The 24,152-nt window shown below is 33.6% G+C and overlaps 1 protein-coding gene across 32 annotated transcripts in view; it reads right to left on the reverse strand.

Annotated features, from left to right (window-relative positions):
* The window catches only part of SLMAP (sarcolemma associated protein), a 144,447-nt gene that overhangs the window by 30,358 nt on the left and 89,937 nt on the right, over nt 1-24,152 (reverse strand). For 8 of the 32 annotated variants that reach the window (XM_057705840.1, XM_057705821.1, XM_057705823.1 and 5 more), the window contains 8 exons: nt 24,021-24,092; nt 22,395-22,535; nt 21,205-21,342; nt 19,977-20,145; nt 19,838-19,888; nt 19,308-19,358; nt 14,538-14,600; nt 4,070-4,129 (listed from right to left, as the gene is read on the reverse strand). In XM_057705840.1, the coding sequence (XP_057561823.1) occupies nt 4,070-4,129; nt 14,538-14,600; nt 19,308-19,358; nt 19,838-19,888; nt 19,977-20,145; nt 21,205-21,342; nt 22,395-22,535; nt 24,021-24,092 (745 nt within the window). Of the gene's footprint in view, nt 1-4,002; nt 4,130-14,537; nt 14,601-19,307; nt 19,359-19,837; nt 19,889-19,976; nt 20,146-21,204; nt 21,343-22,394; nt 22,536-24,020; nt 24,093-24,152 lie in introns of those variants that run through there. The other 24 variants (XM_057705846.1, XM_057705847.1, XM_057705832.1 and 21 more) reach the window with 7 other exon arrangements.

A 24,152-nucleotide genomic window follows, 5' to 3' on the forward strand; every position in this document is an offset into this window, starting at 1 on the left:
GACCCATCACCTCTAAGGAAGTCTTCATTACTCCAGCATGTTGCTCCTTTTTATTGTATCTTCTCTGGGACATATGTGTCTATAATTAATCGTGTTCTATTTCACATTATTTTCTGTGTGTATATATATATCTTATTTCCTTAGTGAGATTATAAACCCACTAAACCTATGATTACTTTTTATAATGTTATGCACTTGACTACACTGTTTGTGGTAGTCTGTATCAAAAATTTAAATGTGTATATCCATTTCTAGTACTTTTCCTAAGGAAATAATAGGCAACATACAGTATGTATACATAAGGATGTTCATTGCAGCACTGTTTATGGAATGGAAAATGTTCAAGACATATTCACTACTATTTAAGTAAGTCTCTTAAGCTATGTATAATATGACCCCCCTTAGACTGAAAATAGCTATATATTTAGTTATGAATTTTTTGTTGTATATATTTATTCAAGTCTAGAAGGATCTACAACAGAGATACCAATGGTCATTCCTGAAGGTAGGGATGCTAATTTACTTTCTAACTTCACATTGTTATACATTGTTTGAAAAATTATAGTGAACATATATTGTTTTCATAATCAACTAAATTAAGAGGTATTTTTCATTTTAGTAGTCAGAAACGTATCTAAAATCATTACTGTCAAAATAATTAATACAATATTAAAATATAACTTGTTACAGCTATTCCATACCCTAGAATTTGTGGCTTAATTTGTGAAATGAGTGATTGATTACAAGAAGCCTTTTGCTTTTTTTCTCCCTGCCATTTCTAGTCAAAGGCCAACTGCTGAGAGACAGTGAGCTTAGATTAGAAGTGAAGTCACTGATTACTGAGGCCCATGGGAATCTAATCTGTGACCTCTGGTGCATTCACAGTGTGCTACAGTCAGACATTTCTGAATGTACTAGTTTTGATCACAAAGTTGCAGTCTCAAATAAGGCAGAATAATACATCTTATCTATATATAGAAAGAAAAGAAACTACTCTGTGGGAGCAAAAAGGAAAAGACAAAAATGACTCTTTTCTAATTTTAATATTCTTCGTAATGTTATGATCAAGATATGAAGGTAAACCAAGAGGAATGTATTTTCAAAAGAATTCTTCTGGCTTAGAGGGAACTTTTATTTCCTATTTGGAGTAGCATCCAGGAAGGTAAAATTGCCTTACAGGTGAGATTATTTTCCATTAAGATCTTACTAGAATATAAGTTCCATGAGTATAGGGATATTTGTCTGTTTTGTTAACTGCTATATCCCCATTGCATAGAACAGTGCACAGTATACAGTAGGTTCTCCAAAAAGAGGACGATTAAAGACACAATTCTACTTTGAGTAAGAAGGCAAGTTTTTAGCAGGTCAAGTCATGGTCCATCATTGTTGTGTCCTGAGACTACAGTTATTATATGGAGGTAAACCAAATCTATTCAAGATGAAATAGGACACAACAAATGAGTGGTAGAGTCTCTACTGTTCAAAACATCTACTCTTCAGCTATGAAGCAGCACCCAACTTTCCAGTATTAAAAGTCATTACTAGTTGATTTTCCCTGCAGTACTTAATCATTAAAATGCATACCAATAACATTTAGAAGTACATGGAAGAATAGCTACCAACATCAATACCAAAACTGTCCCCAAACTGGCAAGTCTACAATAAGGTGACTATTTTCACTGTATCTTCAAGCAGACATAATGATGGATGGGCAAAACAAACACAGACTACTTCCTACACCACTGGAACCATTATTTGCAAAGAAAGCAAGGTCAAGGATCAAGGAAAAAAAAAAAGAACTAACATTTGTTGTTGGGACAACAGAATGGTGCTTCCTGCTTTATAAGCAATATTTCATTAAATTTCCACAGAATCCTCTAAGTTATATACTGTCATTCCCATTTTACAAATGAGGAAACTGAGGTTTAAAGAGCTAAAGTAAGTTGCCTGAGGGCACATAGCTAGTTACTGGTAGAACCTGGAATTAAAAGCTGCTGTTTGACCTATTCTGTATTCTTTCTACTTCTACCCCTAAATCTACTGTAAACATAAAATGACTGCAAGTTGAGTTAGCACTTAAATAGAAGGCATATGCAACCTATGATTACATTTTCATTAGGAGAAATACCTAAAGGAAATACTACCAGGATTTTAGCAATTTCTAGCAATTGATATTTCCAATGCAGGAAATCCCATTAAAAACATCAGTGACTAAAGCATGTAAAAAATAAAACAATCCAGCCAAATCTAAAAGAAAATATTTTATAGCCAGATATAAAGCATTTAAAGTGTAATTTATTTCAGCCATCTAGTTTGTTACAAGGATTAGTGTACCTCTGCATGCTAACTGTGGGAAGTGCCAGTAAAATGTTGACTGCTAACAGAAAAATCTCTGGGTACATAAAACTATTTGTATTATCATTCTTTTTTTGTTTTGTTTTGTTCTTTTGGCCGCGCTGCACGGCTTGCAGAATCTTAGTTCCCAGCCCAGAGATGAAACCTGGGCCCTGGCAGTGAAAGCTCTGAGTCCTTATCACTGGGCCACCAGGGAATTCCCAGTATTATCATTCTTAAAGGATGTATTCTATTCACATGCATGCACTTACTTGCTATAATTTATTTAATAAATGCCCTTATTACTGGATGCTTATGTTTTCCTTCTTTTGCCTTTAAAACAACACAAACAAATGCCACTGCACATTCATCCAACTTGTTCCTTAAGATAAAAACTCAGAAGTGAAATTGTTAGGTCAAAAAGCATGTTCTTTAAAACTTTCAATATATATTTTATAGCTAGATTTCAAAAGGAAATCATAAGATTTTCTTGTTCAATAATTACATCACACAATTTCAAGGAAATATAGTCTAATTCAGAATGCATTAATTAGAAGCACTAAGGTAGCAAGATACTTTAATTAAAAGAAGCACTGATTTTTTTCTAAGGCTCTACTTCTACAACAAAGTGTTGGCTACTTAACCAACGAATCTGAAAAGGTATTTAGGTGGTGAAGTAAAAGCTATTTTAAAATCTGTTCTCATCTCACTTTAATAAGATGAAATAAACTGCCATACATACTAAATATAGTTCACTGTTCTGAAACTCAATGCCTGTTTGCCAGAACAATATTAGTGATGCATGTTTTATGCATTCTTTCCCCAAATATGGCATCTGCCATGCACAGAATTCCAAATGGAAGCCACCAGATACGTGAAATAACACTATCCTTTTAAATATTTTTAAAAGCCAAATGGATCCATTTATTTTCATAAAACAGAATGCAATGAAACTGAGTATTGCAAACTTTTATCACTCATTGTTTTAACTGACCAAAATGATTGTGAATTTAGTTTTAAAATTTTATACTGCTATGTTCTTCTGATGAAAGTCCTAGAATGAATAAGCATATCCCACCAAATTTATTTGCCCAATTTCCCTTGACATAGAAGTGACTTAACAACATGATGCTTTAAAACTCACTTTTCTTCTCTAAACCTGACAATTGTAACAGAAAAGAATTAACAGAATAAACTACTTCAAGCAGTTTATAAGACTATTCATTAAAAAATATAAGGTTCTACATAATCACTTTTGTTCAAGTCAAACTGAGATGCCAACAATTAAGATAATATTAAATATCATAAGGAATATTAAAGGTACAATAACCAGAAAAACAGAACTGAAAGCATTTTTCACCTGTTTCAAAAAAGATTTACATTGCATTTGATTAACATTTTGAGATCAAAGCTGAAAATAATGCTGGAAGCGAGACAGAGAGATCGCAACAAACCTTTAATACCTAATGAAACCTATTCCAAGAATTTAAAAAAACCCACACATATATACCCATTTAAAAAGAAACTTTCAGATGAACATATCCTTCTTAAAACAGAATTTCAACCATTTTACATTATTATCTAATACTGTTACTGGATTGCCATTTTGTGATCTATAAGACATAAATTGATGGTTAAAGTACCATGACCTTGGAAATGTACACTAACCTTCATTATCCAAAAGAGTTGTCAAAACCCACAGAAAAATGCCACAGAAAACTCACAGAAAACGAACCTTTTGAAAGCTTTGTTTCTTCTACCACTTTGGTTAGATGCCCCTCGACGATCAGCTTCTCTGCCAAAGAAAATAAACGTTACTATCCAAGCCCAAACTGAGTAGCAAGCATTTCCCTGAGCGGGGCAGTGTAACACATTCCATGACCAAATTTAAAGATGATAACATTACTCCCATGACTAGGCTTGAACAAAAACTTGAACCTGGAAGAGGAGCTAAGAGAACTCGAACTATACTAGAGGAATCAGGTTAATGCAGAAATCTGAGGGTAAGGGAACAATTTGCCTTCAATTTTCATTAGTTTTCACTGATTTTTAAAGCCTCAAACTTTTAAAACAGGACTCAGAACAAACAAAGCAACCCTCTTTAAATCAAGGTTATTAGGTTGAAACAAAGGAATTCTGAGAAGGTATTTCATTTACATAAAGAAGTAATACAAATTATACTATACCAACAGTTTACTTTTCCCTATCAACACAATTTCTTTATAATTTATTTAAACTTGGATTTTCACATTCTGACTTTCAGTCAGGAGGATAATATATCTATTCTGTTTACCTCATTATCTGATCCTGTATGTCAGCTGGTCTCCTTCAATTAACACTTTTTCAGTATGTGAAATAATTTCTCTATTTTTCTATCCTTCAACCCACTGCAACTTGGTCTACACTCATTACTCAACCACTGAAACAGCTCCAAGATCACTATAACCTCCTATCTGCCAAAGCCCATGGCTCCTTTTCATAATTTTCATTTCATATAGGCTCTTTGAAGCACGTGGCACTGTTTGCTCCTGCCTCCTTGAAAAAAGAGTCAAAGTAATAAATTTAGATAATTTTAAAAGGCATTAATCCTATGAGATATATAACATAAGCTGTCTTCCCATCCTCTGTCCTACTCCATTCCATTCTTGAAAAATCTCTTCCTACAAATAATAACTTTTTACTTTTAGCCATTTCTTCTGGTATTTACATTTATACTTCTAAATAATATATTGCTATTTCTTAATTTTTCCATTTTAGGCATTATTCACTGAATCTCTTACAGATGATTAAGCTCTCATATCCTACTACCAACCTCATAAGAGTTACATTTTGTCCATCTGCAATCAGTATTTATGACTATTATCTATACCAGAGTCATATAATACGCTATAATTATATTTCTCTTCTTGTACAACATTTACTATTTCTGGAACTTATAATGCCTTCTTTTGTTTCGCTAATTTTTAAAAAGATATCTCAAACACAGCCCCAGTTCTTATAGAACCATAAAGCTCTCAATATCGTCAAACATATCAGGCAAATCTATCACATTATATATCCCTGTCTCTCCCCTCCCCCAGCCCTTTAATCTTCCTGCTCCAGTCTGAGCTGTATCCTGTGCAAAATCCCCTGCCCCCAGATTCCAAATATTCCTCTTCCTGTTTTCTTCCCTTGTTTTAGTGTAGCATATCCTCCGATAACTTCCTGATAAGGGGTGGATAGAAGGTAAATGCTTTGTAACTTGGTTCTTCTCAAAATGTTAGTGTTCTACCTCACATTTGACTGATGGTTTGACGGATACATAATTTTACAGGACATAATTTTCCTTCAGAATTTTAAAAACATTGTTCCACTGTCTTCTAGCTTCAAACTGGAAGGTGAGGCTAATGCCAGTCTGACTCTTGTTTCTCATTATGTACCGCAGAGGCTTCTTGTGCTCAGTGATGCCTGGTGTGCCTGTCCTTTCTGGGCACCTGAGAAGACTGCACATTCGAAGTCCCTAAGCACTGAGGAAGGTCCACATGCCTGGTTCTAGCCAGGGCTGAAGCATTTAGAAAAGACTACAGTAAGATTTTTCTACACTTGTGCTAGAAACCATGTGTTCAGATTAGCCTAGATTCCTGAGTAACCATATAGAGCAGAGTGTTCTCCCTCATCATGGACATGTAGCGTAAATGAAAAATAAATGTTTGTTGAATTAAGCCATTATGATTTCAGGGTTTATTTGTTGCTAAATTATAATTCAGTTTATTATGATTAATAATACAGTTTGAGATCCTTTGTTTCTCTTTGGCAATTTTCAGAATCTTTTCTTTATCCCTGGTTTTCTTACATTTCATATACCTCAGTATATGGTCTTTCTTTAAAAACTAAGGTTAAATTCATATAGTGTATTAATTTTAAAGTGAAAAATTCAGTGGCATTTAGTACATTCATGATATTATGGAAGCAACAACTTTATCTAGTTCCAAAACATTTTCACCACCTCAAAAGAAAATCTTATATTCATTAAGAATTTACTTCTCACCCTCCAAAATCTCTTACCACTCAACTGTCTGTTTTATATTTCTAAAATTAGTTTCTACTCTCATTCTCTTTGTCCTTGTCTTATGTCTTAAAATCTTTTACTATGAATGGATCCATTCACCATATTTAATCAAAAGTTTACTGCCTCCCTTTTAAAACTCTTTTCCTTTGACTTCTAGGATACTACTCATTCCTACTTCCTTTATGTGCCTGCTTATTCCTTCCTTCTCAGCCTTTCATTGACTTTCCTTTATTCTGATTGTGATCTAAATATGTATGTACAACTCAACAGCAAAACAACAATCTGATTAAAAAATGGGCAGAAGATCTGAATGATATTTTTCCAAAGATATACAGATGGCCAACAAGCACAAGAAAAGATGCTCAACGTCACTAATCATCAGGGAAATGCAAAGCAAAACCATAATGAGATATCACCTCACATCTGTTAGGATGGCTATTATCAAACAGACAAGAAGTAACAAGAATTGGAGAAAAAGGAACCCTTGTACACTGTTGGTGGGAATGTAAATTGATGCAGCCACTATGTAAAACAGTATGGAGGTTCTTCAAAAAATTAAAAATAGAACTACCATATGATCCAGCAATTCTACTTCTACGTATTTATCTGAAGAAAACAAAAACACTAACTTGAAAAGATACATACACACCAATGTTCAGTGCAGCACTGTTTACAATAGCTAAGATAAGGAAACAACCTAAGCGTTCATCAATGGATGAATGGATAAAGAAATTATGGTTTGTATACATAATGGAATATTACTCAGCCATAAAAAAGAATAAAATCTTGCCATTTGTGACAACGTGGATGGACCTCAAGAGCACGGTGCTAAGTGAAGTAAGTCAGAGAAAGACAAATACCATATGATCTCTCTTATACATGGAATCTTTAAAACAACACAAGCTCACAGATACAGACAGCAGACTGGTGGTTGCCAGAGGAAGGGAGTGGGAGATAGGAGAAGTGAATGAAAGGAACAAAAGGTTTAAAAAGGGGGAAGGGGGTAGGCAAAATGTAGACTTCAAAAGTCTTGTGTGAAAAAACTGATAGATTTGACCTCATATAAATTAAAATTTTCTGTATGATTAAACACACCATAAACAAAGGTAAAGAGCAAGTGCAAACATGGAAAAAATATTTGAAAAACAAATAACAGACAAAAGGTTATTATTCACTCCATCCATTCATTCATTGAACAATTAATTAGGGAGTGCCTACTATGTGCCAGGCATTTCCTAGGTGCTGGAAACATGAGAGTGAACAAATGACAAAATCCTTGCCCTCCTGATTCTTACATTCTAATGGTGCAGGGAGGGACAGGCCAAAAAAAAAAAAAAAAAAGTATGTCAGATGGAAGTTACAGAGAAAAATAAATGAGGAAAGAGCCTGTGGAGATGGCAAACAAAGATATGACACCTTCCAAAAATGAATAAGGAAAAAAAATCAAACAAGAGAAAAAAGGGAAAAGAATACGAACATAGAATTCACAGGCCAAGAAATGCAAATATCCAGTAAATATGAGAAATTCATGGTCTACCCACTAACACAATGCCATGGCATTATCTGCCCATCAGGCTGGCAAATATTCAGTCCTGGGAGGAGTGGGTAAATGAGTAATCTTGTGCCCTTTCACAGTGGAAGTATAAATTAGTATCTTTTAAATTTTTTTAGAAGGCAATTTGGCAGGAACTATCTAAATGTTGAAAGGACATGCCCTTTGACCCCACAACCCCTCTTCTGCATATCACACTGGAAAGAGAGAGGCCTGTACAAAGATTTCCAATGCAGCATTGTCTGTACTGGGGGAAGGTAGAACACAAATTTTTACAGTTTGGCCAAGCAAGAAAAAAAGAAAGCATTAGTCTTTGAGATTCAAAAATTCTTTTTAATAGCATTAACTACATGCTACACTTGAATAATTTCTAAATGTGGATGCCTAGTCTAGCTCTCTCTCGCTTACCTCCCAGAACCCTAATGCCTAACTACGTCCCAAAGCTATCTTTGTCTTGTTCATTTCTATACCCTCTAAAGCTAAACTAATGCCTGGTATATACACAGTAGACACAATAAATATTTGCTGTATGATGAATTAGGCATTTATGCTGAAAGAGATCAAACTTGGAAAAATTATTTGAATATTATCCTCATTCTAAAAAGCTAAGGATTAAATAAATACATACAAAAAGTTTTGAACAGTACCAGTATTAAGGGCTAAATAATAATTACCTGCTGCTATTATCACTACTGAAATTATTTAAAGCTATATTACCAAATCTAGTGAATCATGAGTGGCCTGTGATTAAAGTATTAAGAAAAAAAATACTATTTTTTAAAAAGTTTCTAACCACTAGTTCTCAAACTTGGGGTGGAGACCTCAACTCTTTAGGAGTACTGAAAGTCAGAGACCCCTCAGAGACAAAAAAGAACTTACATGTAATAACAACTGCAGGTCTTGAAAGAACTATTTGCCTTGGCACAAATGAAAGATAAAACAGATTTTCTTTCTTTTATAAAACTTCTTTTTGAGGGTTACTCTAGAGAGATTATTATTCATTTTCCCCTATTTTAAAACCATATTTATTATTTATTATGAAACACAACACACAGAAAGGGGCATAAGACACAAAGGCACAGATTAATAAAATTTTTTTAAAGCAAATGTCTGTATGACTACAGCCCAAATTAAAAAACAGAACCTAACCACTACCCCCAAAGCCTTCCAGATTTCCTTTTCCAATCAAAACCCCATAAAGGTAAGCATTATCCCAACCCTGATGGTATTTTGAACTTTATTCATCCTGTATACCTCAGTGTTTTTTTATCCATTTGACTACTGAAGGTCTTTGGGGTTGTTTCTAGTTTTGAGTTGCTGTGAATAATGCTGCTGCAAACATTCTTGAGTTGTACCTGATATATGTGTGTAGGCATTTCAGTAGGGAACCTACCAAAGAGTAGAACTGATGGGTATAATAAGTTTGACAACATTTGAGAACCAACACCAAAGCATTTTGTTTAGTCAGAAAACATATTATAGAATCACAAAAACTGTCAAATATTGTCAGACTGAATAGAACAGAACCAAATTTATTTCCTGGCTGATAAAATATATTATATACTATCTATATTATTATGTGGCACAAAATGAAAGTCAGAAACAATGCAAACAAAAGAAGCTCAAAGGGAGCACAGGTGTGCTAGCTCTTAAAGAGCCATTTTCCTCACATGACAGCTACAACCAATTGAAAGCAGATGATAAACTCAAACAGTACTGACTATCAGATACTGAAGTCAGTTCCCTAGGGATCTTAAACAGAAAAAAGTAGAAGAATAAAAAAAGAACTGTATAATCTGCTGTTGTAAATGCCAACCTGGAGAATATTTCTAAATCTCAAAGTTAAATTTTATTAAAAAAAAAAGTATGACTAGGGCATCAAAATAATGTGCTTGAGACCAAATTTTTAAAATGGCATGCATACTGGTAAAAGTTATACAATCCCCAGATTGTATACATATACATAATTGGAAACAGATTCCTTTAATAATTCTGCCCCACACCCCTCCAAAAGTTTTCTACCTTCTAGTTAATACTTATTTCTGTGTGCCTGGTATTACTTAAGAGTGCTTAGTAAATAAGATCTCATTTAATTCTCATAATCCTATGAAGTAAGTACTATCATCCCATTTTATAAATGAGGAAATTGAGGTTTACAGAGATCATACCACCCAGAGTCATACTGCCAATGAGGGACCAAATCAGAATTCACATAAAGGTTCTCCGATCCAACTCCAAACATCATAAGTGAAAGTGAGCTAAAGTTACTTAGAAGGTCATTAAAGGGAAATACAGCTAAGAAACTGAGATTAGAATTAACATCAAGATATAATCAAAGTAAAAATTAACAATCAGCATTCAACATCAAGCCAACAATTTATTTCCCTTTAGAGAGTAGCAGCTCATGTAGTAGAAAGAAAGCTTTAGAACTGCACAGGGTGACTCTGAGAGGTTGCTTTTTTTAATAACACAGACTTTCACAAGGTTATTTGTTTCTGTAGCAAAATAAAATTACTTAAAGCAATTCTTATTATAGAAGACAGTCGCCTTTCCATAAAAACAGTTGCAGAGGCTATTTGTTTTAAAATATAAGAATAAAGAGGAACCAAAGAAGAAAAAAAAATTAGAATTCAAGGACAGATTTAAAATTAAACAAAATGAACCAATTTCAAGACTACAGAAACAGATTTTTTTTTTTTTAAAGCATTAGTCTATATACCAAAACACTATTGGCATATTGGCATGAATTTAAGACTATCTTCTGTGCAGTTATACTGGGAGAAAAACTGGCAGAAATATTGGAAAGCTAGCTGACTGGGGAAATGGTTGGTACAAACAAACGACAAACAAAAACCCTCCAATATATCTTAGATTGGACAACTACTCTAAGAACAAAGAAATTAAAAATTAGCAACATCTAGTTTAAACTCAAGAGTGCTCCTGCAATGGGGACATTAACTGCTAAGAGCAGGGAACCACACCAACTGTTTTTTATTCTTTGTCATAAATAAACTGCTTTGGCTTAGAGAAATAAAAGTTTAAAAGATGAAAATTTAAAACTGTTTCAAGTACGAATATCAAGTAATCAGAATAAGCCTGAAATTGTTTAGAGAGGCTGATCTCATAGAGTGATGAAAAGTAAACAGTTACACGAGCAACACTGATTCAATGCATTACTCCAAATAAGGCAATTTTTATGTGAGAGCAAAGCTCTAAGAGAAAGGAGGATGGAATGAGAGAATCACACACAGATAGCGATTGTAATTTCAAAACAGGGGTGGGAGGCAGGGAGAGAATTTTTTTTTTAAATCAGGAAAAAAACAATGAGATGAAATATGAAGAGCATTAGACTTTTGCCTAATATAATAGTAAAAACTATTAAGTTGCATAGTAGGCATGGGTTAGGAATACAAAGACATGAGGTTTATTTCATAGGAGTCTTAACTCCATCATCAAAAGGGAGATGCCCTTTAGGGAGGGGGCAGTTTGTCTCTACAAAGCAAACCTCAGAGGAAAGTTTCTTTGGCACCTAGCCACTATGACAAACAGTAGCAAGAGAAATCAAAGGGGCAAGCAGAAGTCCAGAGAAGGCTCTTTTTCACTCCATGCCCACCAAGTGATGGCAGGTCTCTACATTCTTAGCTTCTCCACCTTTTACCCATCATCCTTTCACTAAACATACAAGTTAATCAAGTAGCAGAATTCACAGAATATGTATGAAAGTTGTACATCTCTACAGATTTAGAGATGTACAACTTTTAACTCAGAACGCATCTTTAGCAAGCACACAAAAGTCTCAGTGTACTTATTAAAGTTTATATGGTAAACCTTGAGTGACTAAAAGTTGCAGGGAACACGGTATGTGGAGCTCTGCTTACATCTAGCTTCATGCCTGAATCTCTTAAGAAGAAAATTTACTAGAACTTTTTAGCAAGTTTTATTAAAGTTACTTGTTAATTCTAGATTTTATATGATGTATTTTTACACAGAAAATTTGCTTCACAGTTCTGGAATTATGCAAAAGGTAATATTTAAATTTGTTCAAAATCCAATCTCTGTGATGGAGATTAAAATCTTTTCTCCTTAAAGAGAATTAAAAGAAACACAGTCTGTTTTACCATAAAAGGAAAACAAACTGAAATGTGTTCCGACCCATTTAATTTCCTCAAAATCACCTTGTAAATGGAGAGAGCCAACAACCAAATTGTTCTCTTACAGAGTCACACACACATAAACTTTTTTTTCAGTTTATCTGTCAATATATTTAAAATAGGCATGATGATTCCTACAGATGTGAACTATTTGCTTTCTAATTTTTAAAACACCAAGTAAATTTACACTATACAAGCACTGTAAATAATGACAACTAGGTACTTAATATTTGCTTTTTAAAAGACTGGAAACAAGAATATGAAGTATTACTGCTCACAGAATTTACACTTCATGTTCACGATCATAAACCAGTTCAAGATGCCTATCAATAAAAATAATGGCAAAAATGTTTATGTGTACTTGTCAAAAAAATAATTCAAAATTGTTTCAAAAGTTCACTTGAGTAAGATTTTTGCTGAACTTGCCTAGCTTGCACAAATCAAGCCAGAAGTAACCCTTACTATACCAGCTCTGGCTATTCAAATTTAAGGAGCCAAACAGATTTGGAAAATTTGAGATACAACTGGCATCCTCATTAACTAAACTCTTGCCACCTGCCACTGAAACTCAGGAACAAAACAGATTCAGATAACAAGTTATATCCCTAGCTACCTGAACTTACAATCCAAACTTCCACTATTTATACTTAAGAATCCAAAGGATTCAGACATCTAGGAATGTTTATATTTTATTTTTTCTGTTCTTTGATTCACTCTTTGTCCACAAAAACAGGGTTTTATATTCTCATTTTCCCCACTATGTACCACATTTAGCATTTTCCCATGCCATTACATAGTCCTTGTAAACATAATTTTATTGGCTAATATCCTCACTGAGGGGATTGCTATAATTTATATAACTTTTGCTCAATCTCTGAATGCTTATTTCCCCCCATAACTATGACCCAATAAAAATCTCCAAACATCTTTTTCTTTATTTAAAACAAACATTGCTCTGTGTTAAAACTACAGCTAAATAGTTTACACATTTTATAATAATATTTTGAATAATTTTTGCAAACTGTAACTTAGTAAAACATTCTTTTGATAGTTCTCTGTTCTTACTTCTCTAGGCTCAAAATAGAAACCCCAAAAGCTCAATATAAAAATAACTTATTTTAAAATGGTCACATACAACAAAACTAAGCATGACATCCTTCTCCTAAAGATTTATATTTCAGATTACATATTTTACTTTTAGTTGGTTTCAGTAGGTACCAATTATTTTGCCCCAATCCCTGTGTCAATTGCCTGTAAAAGTCAGATTTAGTAGCCAGAAGGTAACAGAAAGATGCACCAATCTTTGCTTTATGAAAAAACTGTTAAAGGACAAAGAAATGTGCCATATTTATTAAATGATTTGGCTCAAAGTAATATTAAACTTACATTCGCATTATAGTCTCCAAAATGGACAAAAACAGAAGTTCTAAAACTATTAAATGGAATTGCAAGTTTCCTTAAAGCATCTCTAAAGAGTATAACATTTGATCTGTTGAGTTTGTGCCTGCTATAATTATCAGGTGTGACCCTTATTGTCCATGAATGCTCTTGAGATTGGCGGGGTGGGAGCAGAGGGTGGGAGAGTAACCATACATGCATGCACACCCATAGATACTTGGAAAACCACTCATTTCAAAGAAAGAGCTAACAGGAAGAAAAAATATGCCTGACAAAGTGTGTGTCTGTAGGAAAAAGTCTAGATTTCATCAATAAATCTTTACTACACAATAGTGACCTTTAATTGTTACTAAGAAACTAAGAGAATAACACAACCTTGTGATTGTTATAGATTTAAGCAGTCACAGGATTTTCAAGTAAGAGGGAATTCACAATTGTTTTGTTCAGAATTCAGCAGAGGTCTAAATCACCTCAGAAGCCAAACCGTTTATCTTTAAAATATTAAAATTAGCCTTGTACAACTTCCCCAGGGTAGGGAGTAGATGTCACACTGTAGGACAATTACTATTTCTTCTCTAGAAAGCTCTTGCTACCCTAAGGACTATCTTCAGACCTGAGTGTCCAAACAAAATCACTATTTTTGTGACTTCAGTCATTTAAGAAATTTATCTAAGAATCTCAAAATCCAAATCTGTGATAGAACTAGAAATTAAGTAAAACAGGTGAATGTTATCCCAAGTATCTAGAGAGAGGTTTTAATTGCTTGACATTCTATTTTATTCCCTGCTCAATAATGATTTTTAATTAAAAAGCTTGAAAGTGCCTCTTTTTAGTGGGCAATACGAAATGCTTATTCTGTGAAGGCAAACACAAGAGGGACATTTTTCTCAGAAGAGAGAAACAGAAACAGTATGAAAAGAATCACTGCTGTCTGAAGACAGCCTTTGTGCACTTCTACCATAACAAACACATTGAGATGTTCATTTTTCCTCTCATTTTTTCAATTTAGACCCTGACTTCATTAAAATCAATGTGAAAAATACTCTGTACTCACTCTGGCATTCTATGAATTGATGAATAAAAGTGCAGTCCCCGCCACTCTTTGAAAGCAAGTGCTCTAATAAAGAAAGAAACACCTTTAAGGATATAGTTTATGTTGCTGTTTTTGAAAACCAACAGCAAAGGTAGGAACACCAAAATGTATCACCATGGGTAACTGAATAAGATTAATAAAAGTTTAATATATTTTAATACTAACAACAGACATATTCTGGAGTTAAATAAAATTAAATGACTAAAGATTATAATTATATAATCTTAATTTGTACCCCAAATGGTTAGCTTTTAAAGGTGCAGTTTCTATCCAAATAGCTGAAGAAAACCATAGAAACATATTGCTTTAAAAAGCTTCTCCCACTTTTAAAACACACCTTTTTCCATGAGAGCTTAACAAATACCCTTAAAAAACTTAAAAATTTTATATTTCTTTTCATTGAATTATTTTTCAAATAACTGTTCTCTAACAGTCCCTCTTCAAAGCTATTCATCTTAGTTAAGAGGCAAAAAGTAAATATTTTAAGAATACCATAAAATGATGCCTTAAAATGTTTAAGAAACCGATATAATATTTTAATTTTTATGCTTTCATTTCACAAGTAGTCTTTCCCCTTGAGTCATTTAATCTATACTTCACACAATACCAAAACACTACATTGTTTATCTCTGCCTAAATGATTAAAATCAATGCCTGTACGTTTTAAAATAAGAGCTTGGTAAATGGTTTCACTCAGGTCAAACAGATTTTTTTTTTCCTATAAGTAAAGAGAATCAAAACCTAACACAGTAGTTAAATGACAGTTTCAGCCCTTTTCTTACAATAAGCTTTATTTACTTTGATTCAAAGAGTTAACTTCTAAATCTGGATAACATCCTTCAAGTACATATTTGTATCTTTCATAACTACCAAACAGACATTGGAAATTCGAGTGTTAAAAATATATTCCAACATGATGACTACCTAGAAGGTGTCAAAGCACAAAAACCTGTCAAAGAGGACGAGTTAGTACCACTCTGACTGTAAAAGCTTCTTTTCTCTTTTCCTCTACCTCACCAACTCAACTTTGCTTAAAATGCAGGCATCTCCTACTCTGATAACTAGATAACCTCTCTTGACACCCTTACTGATAGCCTTCTTCTTTAACTTCATACTCAAATCTCTCATTATCCCTTATCTAGTTATGTGGTATGCAGATACATATTTCCATATAAATATACAGTTATATATAGTTGTATATAACTGTATAGCTACATAGTTACATTATATAGAGATACAATATAGCCTGAAAAAGAAAAAAATAAAATAAAAAGGCTAACTGCAATAGAAATTCGAAACTTAAAAAAAAAAACAAATCTAATAAATAGCATTTGCCAATTGGAGCCAAGAAATCCAAAACAGGAACCTTCAGTTGAATAATAATTACCAAAATAAAAAGCTGTTTACATAAATCCTATGTAAGCTATGATAACATTTTCAAAACTCAAACTATACAATATCACTGTTAAATATGAAAACTCAGTAAAACCAAATCTTAGCCTAACTAAAGGACTTTATAAAACATACTTGAAAAAAATACATATTTGAAACCAAATTTCAGACAAGTATCACAAAATTTCAGATGAAACTTACTAATTCAGGACATGCCACCATCACACACCAAACCAAAATTCAAATCTTTTACCTACTCTGATTTTACTATCTGGACTCTACACTGAAATATCTACTATACTAGTTTAGAAAAAATGCAAGATTAAAATAAAAAGATAAATATACATGTGACTTTCATAAATAATTTTTCCTGGGACTTCCCTGGTGTTGCAGTGTTTAAGAATCCTCCTGCCAATGCCCAGGGACACAGGTTCGAGCCCTGGTCTGGGAAGATCCCATATGCCACAGAGCATCTAAGCCTGAGTGCCACAACTACTGAGCCTGCGCTCTAGGACCCATGAGCCACAACTACTGAGCCCGAGTGCCACAACTACTGAAGCCCATGCACCTAGAGCTTGTGCTCCACAACAAGAGAAGCCACCTCAATGAGAAGCCCACACACCACAACAAAAAGTAGCCCCCACTCACTGCAACTAGAGAAAGCCTGTGCACAGCAACAAAGACCCAATGCAGCCAAAAATAATTGAATAAAATAATTAAAAAAAAATTAAAAACAAACATTATTTCCTAAGACACATGAGAGAAAAGTCCTTCAGTTAGTACATGAAAAGGATTTGTATCATGACACTTTTAATACGTCATTACTTGAATTCAGGCCCTTGCAAATTTCACTTTGCCGAAACTATAAAAGATGTCACTGATAATCCAAACCAAGAATCAAGAATTAGACACTTAAGCGCAGGGGCAGAAGAGGGGGGTGTCCTGTGAGACTAAACAGGCCTCTAGGAATGTAAAGAAAAGGCAGATACAGAAACATAATAGGGAATCATGATACTTAAAATGTGTTTTATTTATACATGAGTTACCCACGGGTTTCAAGTTTTTATACCTGTGTTGTCCAATACAGTAGCCATTAGCCACATGTGGCTACTACCCCTTAGAAAGTTGTCAATTTGAACTGAGATGTGTTGTCAGTGTAGAATAAATATATACTGATTGCAAAGACTTACTAAGGAAAAGAGTGTGAAATACTCATTTGTAATCTTTTAATATTGGTTACCTATTTAAATAATATTTTGGATATAACGGGTTAAATATACTATTAAGTACATTGTTAAAAATTTACCTATTTCTTTTTTATAATTTTAATGTGGCTACCAGAAATTTTTAAATTATGCATATGGCTCAGAATAGTTCTTTCATACAGCACTTTTCTATACTCTCTAAGATACAGATTTAAGTAATCTCAAAAATGGGATTTACTGGAGAAGTATTATTAATCTTAACTTCTCCAGACATTTTTGAAATATTCTCTTACTTGGTTCTTGCTCTATTATTTAAAGAGTAATGTTAGTTAAAATCATATCTGACAGCACATTATGATTATGGGCTTTCACAATATTTGAATACTTGATAATTGGTTTCTTACTATATCACAAATGATTCAGAATAGACCCATCTTGTCCCAAAATCCACTCTTAACTAAATCCAGTGTATGAAGCTTTTGTGCATATCCAGATATTTACTGCTTAGTTTCTTTAAAGACATTCTATTAGTCACTCACACTACTCAATTTAGCACTACCAAAAAAACAAACACCAACAAGGGAAAAATAATCATAGCAAGGAGTACCCTAAAGTATCCAAAATATCTTATTCAGTTTTAAATCAAGTTGTCTACAACTATTCTCATCTAAATCAACTGGAATTGGCAAAAAATTTTACGCAGTAATTTGACAACTCCAAATATTTTAAAGATGGTTCAGTGTATATAAAAAGATGCTTAACTGAAGGAACAGAATGTTCCCAGCTTGAGTTAACACTAACATTATCAATGAATACATGCTCAAGTCAAAAGGGTGATGGATTTGAATAAGAAGTGTACAATGACGAAAAGAGAAAAAAGGGCAAAATAATGACAACAGAAGATATAAATTCATTTAAAAAGAGAAGCTTTTATAAGATGAGGATAAAGTCTTTTTACATGTTTGCTAAATATACTTCAGTAACAGTGGTGCAGCGAATATAAACTACATCTTTAAAAAGTCTCAAATTGAAACTCAAACTGAGATTTTAAAATGTCAATGTATTTCACAAAACATATATAAAATAGTCAAATAACAACGATTAGAGTTTCAAGATTTGTTATATATGGAATATTAACTCTTGACCTCGCAGCTCACATATACATGATTACCTGAGCCTGTTATGCCAGTTCTTGATTAAAAACCAACCAACCAACCAAACCAAAAAAGCTTCATCAGAGTTTGGTTGCTGCCCAAGAACTATAAAGATGTTCCCTGATACATGGAAAATGTATTTAGTAAGTTCTTGGGTATCGACCTTGATATCTTCTGCCAACTTCTGTATTAAAACTGAGTTGAGAGGCACATAGGTTTGTAAACACAGAAAACAGTTTTATCCAATTTGTACTCTAAGCATCTAATGCAGGATCTGGCATATAGTTGGTACTCAATGGGTGAATGGGGTGGGGAGGAGGAATCTTCATGACTGAAGGAATATAGAAGCCATTGAGTAGAAATCCTATGTTGCAGTAGGAAAGCCAACAGAGGCTGTACATTTTTGGCAAGAGATAACCCAAGCCATCCAGAAAGAAGGGTCATGTATTAAGCACAAATAAAGAATTTTTCAGATGGCAGAAATGACTGACCCTGTTTTCTCTGATTGATGAGGCAGACAGATAAAGAGAGCAGTTTCTATGACAAAGGCTCACTGGGCTCTGAAGTAAACTCTTGGCCAGAAAGGGGGTGGGACACAAACATTAAAAAAATTATGGTGGTCAATTTATCCTTAGGAAGCAGTACTTGATGGAAGAAAATGGTAGTATCATCTTTGAAAATATAGTGGGGGGAAAAGCTATACTATGTTATATAAGCCAATACTAACGTTGAACATTATCATTTTCTTATTATTTGAATAATTGAAATTTCCATATAACAAGGGATACCAAACCATAGATCACAGTTTTAAGAATTACAAAATAAAGGGAAGCTTGATTTTTAGAAGATGGGATTTAACAGTCAATGAACAGCATGCTTTTCATTCTAAACACTTAAAACCTAAAAACCCTGGCCTCTCTATTCTCCTTAAATAGTAAAAGGATATCGTGAAAGAAAAATATTTAAGTTTTTTACACTACCTTTTTCTGTGCTCCCATTTATTTTAGGTAAGAAGTCATCAACTTGTATCCCTAGGATTAAGACAGTGTATCATTGCCTGATCAAAGAAAGTATTATTTAAAACTGGTCTCAAGTTTAACCATGGCATTTTGTATTCCTACTTACATTAAGACTGATAGAACACTTTAAATTTATTTTTACAAGAAGGGTTCAACTTTCCATTTTCTATTATCTCAGAGAAAAACCTACAACTGCTTAGTAACCTTCCAGTGAACCTCAAAAGAAAAAGGATCCTGCTGTTCATGAGTTTTTCTTATTGAAATATCTCTAAGCAAACCGTCTCAGATGCAAAAATTTCATTCATCTCAAGGACTAAACAATGGTGCCCACTGGTGGCAATCTAGCACATTTTTAAAGGAAATTTTCTGAAAGATGGTAGATACTTTACACCTAATACATAAAACATCCCTCTTAAAGGAAACAAGTACCCAATGTGAGATAGTAAACATCAAAAATTCAGCTTTAAATTAAGAAATTCGGTGACACCTACCTAAGCTGCTGCATTCTTTAAGAGTTTTCTCTTGAAGATGTTCTAACCGTACTGTAAACAAAAGTCCAAGAAAAAGATATTTCACAGATAAAAAGAAAGAAAAACCACATCAAATCAATTTCTGAATTAGCTAACTGACCTTGTAAAGCTGTTAGCCTTTCATTGGTGAAGTCATTATCGGCTTGCAAAGCTTCTATTTTTGCTTGGAGCTCCTGTTCTTTTTCTTCCATTTCGTCTATTTTATGTTGTAATTCTTTTTTCTCAGCTTGTCCCTTCTGTTGGATTTCCTCTTGTTTTCCCTCTGCTACCTGTTGAGAAAGTAAAAGAAAATTCAGCTATTTAATAAAGTCTGACCTTGTTTTAAGAGGTCTAAAGCAGGACTGCTTCCATTCACATAAACAACTAAGGAGAATATTCAAGAACATATTTGTAAATGTCAAAATGATGTCGAAGGTGATATGCACTGTTTCATTCCTCTATACCACCTAGGAGAGAAAAACTTGTAGCAAGCAAGCAAACTCAATACATTTGGAGATTACAGGGGTCAAAATGAGAAACACATTTTTCAAGATGGAAATATGGCTTTCCCTGAAACTACTATTGTTTCAATTCGTCTTTAAGTTCTAAAATGTAACTTCTTCTGCAGTTTCAAACAAAATTACAGTTAGCTAAAGGAATGGTGATTACAAGCACTTTTTAAAATGACCTCTTTTTAACAAGTCCAATATTTAAAGCTATTATAGGTTAACCAATCACACAAAGGGGAGGTATGCTCTGGTCTTCTCTAACAAATGTATATCTTCTAACCACTCAATCCATGGTTTGATTTATATAAAGATGGGTCTTCACAAACTCAGTTGTAACATTTTACAGGACCAACTTGGCATTACCTATGGTCTGGTCTGTTCTCATCCTAAATATCCTATAGCTACAGGGAGCTGCAGCTAAAGCAGAGCCAACGGCCTCCCTAGAAAGAATCACTCCAAGGTTCCCTCTGGGCTTGCTCTAGCACTAACATAGCTGGGCGCTGATTTGGGGACATCCTAAAGATAAGCAGATTCCAGTTTTTTAAAAGTCTGAATATCTTGGGTTTTGCTGATTCTCATCTATTTCCTGTTATATATTTTTAAATGCCTATTATGAAGTACCGACTGTTTATTTCCATCCAAAGGAAATATGTTGGCTTCACAAACTCTCAGTTATCTGTGTTAATGGGGTCTGGGCTAAATGGCACCTGATTTTTACTATAAATTTAAACCATTACCAAATTTTACATCAACAAACTATTCAGCGATAACTAAGCTCTTAAGCTATCCAGTGTATTAGGGACGATTAATTTACATACTTCTAGGTTGAAAAATACATACCTTTAATTTATCAGATAAATCTTTAATCTCATTAACTGCTCCATTATATTTATTGGCTAATTCTCTTAATTCTTCCTGAGTCCGTTCATTCATTTCTTTCAGGTGGGTACATTCATCTTCAGTATTACTCAGACTTCGCTGTAATTCAAATTTTCAGGCAACTCATTTAGAATAAATGTACATTCTAAATCCAATTTATAAAAAGTGTAATTCCATGGGCTGTTCTAGATCAACATCTACCCTGGACTTTATATAAGGCTGAGTTAAATAAGAATTTCAATTTACTTCAAGTATATGCTAAAACAGAAAATTCAAAGAATTTGGAAAAATAAAACAAAACAAGGGGAGGGAGGAGAGAACAATACTTTATATAATTACACTTTTTAAAGGCCATTGGGTATGAGTTTTAGCCTTGAAAATATTTTAAGCCTATCAGTTTTTGAAAGCACACAATAATGTGCACACAATCAACTTAATAAAATTAGAAGACAATTAGCAATTTTCTTTCCTTGCATGTCACATTAATGACAGGACAGTGACTCAGTTACTTTGGGATGGGACCATTATAGAAACTATCCTTATATTAAAATATGTTTACTATTTAGTTTGCAATGGACATTTTAATTAAATCCAGTAACATGTAACTTCTGCAGTAATTTTCCAGTGGTTCAAAGGAATAATCCCTATTATCAATTACATTGTTTTAAAGCAATGAGAATCACATTTTGATTATTCCTAAAAGACCTGGAAAGGACCTTAGAGATAATTTTCCCTATGAACCTCCAAACAGGCACAATTTTCCTCTCTGGAGGATGGGTAAAGTAAGAACAGTGGTGTAGCTCTCTGCCTTACACTGACTACCCTCAACTGGAGCAAAACCAAAACTATGCGAAAGAAGATCAATTCCCTGGCACATATGGTCCATTGTGTGGAGGCCGAATCCTAAACAACGTGCAAATAGCAAAATTCTCTGGTTACTGATTAGGGACCATAAGCACCAGGACTCACATGGTTATGTTGAGAATTCCTGACAATGAGCACAGCATACTGCTCCTTCCCCCCAGACAGACAGGAAAACCGTCCTAGCTACATAATAATACCCAAGTTTGAAACGTCCTGAAATGCGAGCACTCTTAGGCTAAAATTTTAAAATCATAGTACTATTTAGTATTTTTGTTAAATTTAAATACCTCGACTTCTGAAAGTTTTCTAACCACATCAATTTTCTCCTGAAGAACCCGCCTCAGGGACTCTTTGGCTGTCGTCTCATAGTTGTGTTTATCCTCCTGTAATGCTATAAGTTCCTTCCGTAAACTATCTTCTGTTTGATTCTAGGATTAAAAAATATTTATAAGTATAGCCAAGTTATTTTTTTCTAAGTAGTTACCATTTGAAAGAAATAACACATTGTGATGCTCTTTGAGTTCTATATTAAGGCACCTCCAAACACAAATTATGTTGACTCTGTATTGACTGAAGCTATATTTAAAAGTTGCATTAGTAAATTATGCCTTCACAAACATATTAATTCACACTTCCAACAGAAAAAAAAAGGTCAAAGTAAACTGAAAATTTCTCTCAGGTATACAAAATGAATTAATTCTTCTACTTGCCATATTCTCTGAAAACTACAACATTTACATTTATGGGCAAAAATAATCTCTTATCTCCAAAGGGGCCAAGCATTTTAAAACAGTAACTTAACCAAAAGAAATAAGAGCACCCTGAAGAAAAAGCTAATTCCAAGTCTAAGGCAGGAAATGTACAAGATGAGTCTGGAATACCTTGTCTGATATGACAATAGGAAGTTATAAAAGTCTGCTACGGTTCTACCAAAAAAATTCAGATGCCAACCTGAAGAAGTTCCCATAGACCAAAGGTGGGATAACTGGGAATCAGTAAGAAAAACAAATGGAATAGGTTTAAACACATTAAATACATTTAAATCTAAGCTGGGAGAAAAAGATACTTCATTAGTCATTCTTAGGTGGATGAAAAGGAATCAAATCATTATTTTGAAATCCAGTACATAAAGGGAGAAAATCACTTATCCTGTTTTGCCTAAAGAAAATGTACCTCAGGATAACAAAATGGTTTATGAGGGGGAGTTTCTCTTTATAGTAATAATTCAGCTAGTAAGTGAAGGAAAGACAGAATTATATCATCATTTTTGCAAACCTTAATAAAAAAAAATGGACCTATGAAAGGATATTCAAAGATTGCTAATATCTCAAAAAGAAAGACAACTAGACAATGTGTTTCCTGGTGAAAGTAGACAATATTATCCACGAAATGTTGTTGAAAGAAAAAAAAAAGTTGAGCCTAAACCAGAGTTGATCTAAATCTCTAGATCAAACTATGAATTTATGGTGTGGATGAGGAGGTAGAAGAATGTTTAAATATCAATCCAGGGCTTCCTAGGTGGCGCAGTGGCTAAGAATCCGCCTGCCAATGCAGGGGACACGGGTTCGAGCGCTGGTCCAGGAAGATCCCACATGCCGCAGAGCAGCTAAGCCCATGTGCCATAGGAAAAAAAAAAAAAAAAATCAATCCAGATTGAGGGAAATTATACAGGACAAATGACCCAGTTTCTTTAACATATATCAACTATGATATGGAAAAAAGAGAGCGTTGTATATGGGTATTCACTATACAATTCTATTTATATGTATGTTTGCAATTTCCCATAATGATAAAAGATTAAAAAGAATGGTGAAAATGTATAAATGTTTTTGCATGTATTCAAAATGACAGTCAAAGAAATGAGGCCACATAAACTATGCATTTTTCTTTATGTACCTGAGTTTAATACTTACTTTGGAGCATGCCTGTAATTGGTTTCCCATAACTTCTAACCGTGATAAGAGTCTATCTTCATCTATTAAAGCCTGTTGAAGAAAAATTAAATATAAATAAAATCCCAGAGTAATTAAAAAACATATATCAAA

This window comes from Hippopotamus amphibius, chromosome 13 (assembly GCF_030028045.1).
Source record: "Hippopotamus amphibius kiboko isolate mHipAmp2 chromosome 13, mHipAmp2.hap2, whole genome shotgun sequence".
Taxonomy (NCBI): domain Eukaryota; kingdom Metazoa; phylum Chordata; class Mammalia; order Artiodactyla; family Hippopotamidae; genus Hippopotamus; species Hippopotamus amphibius.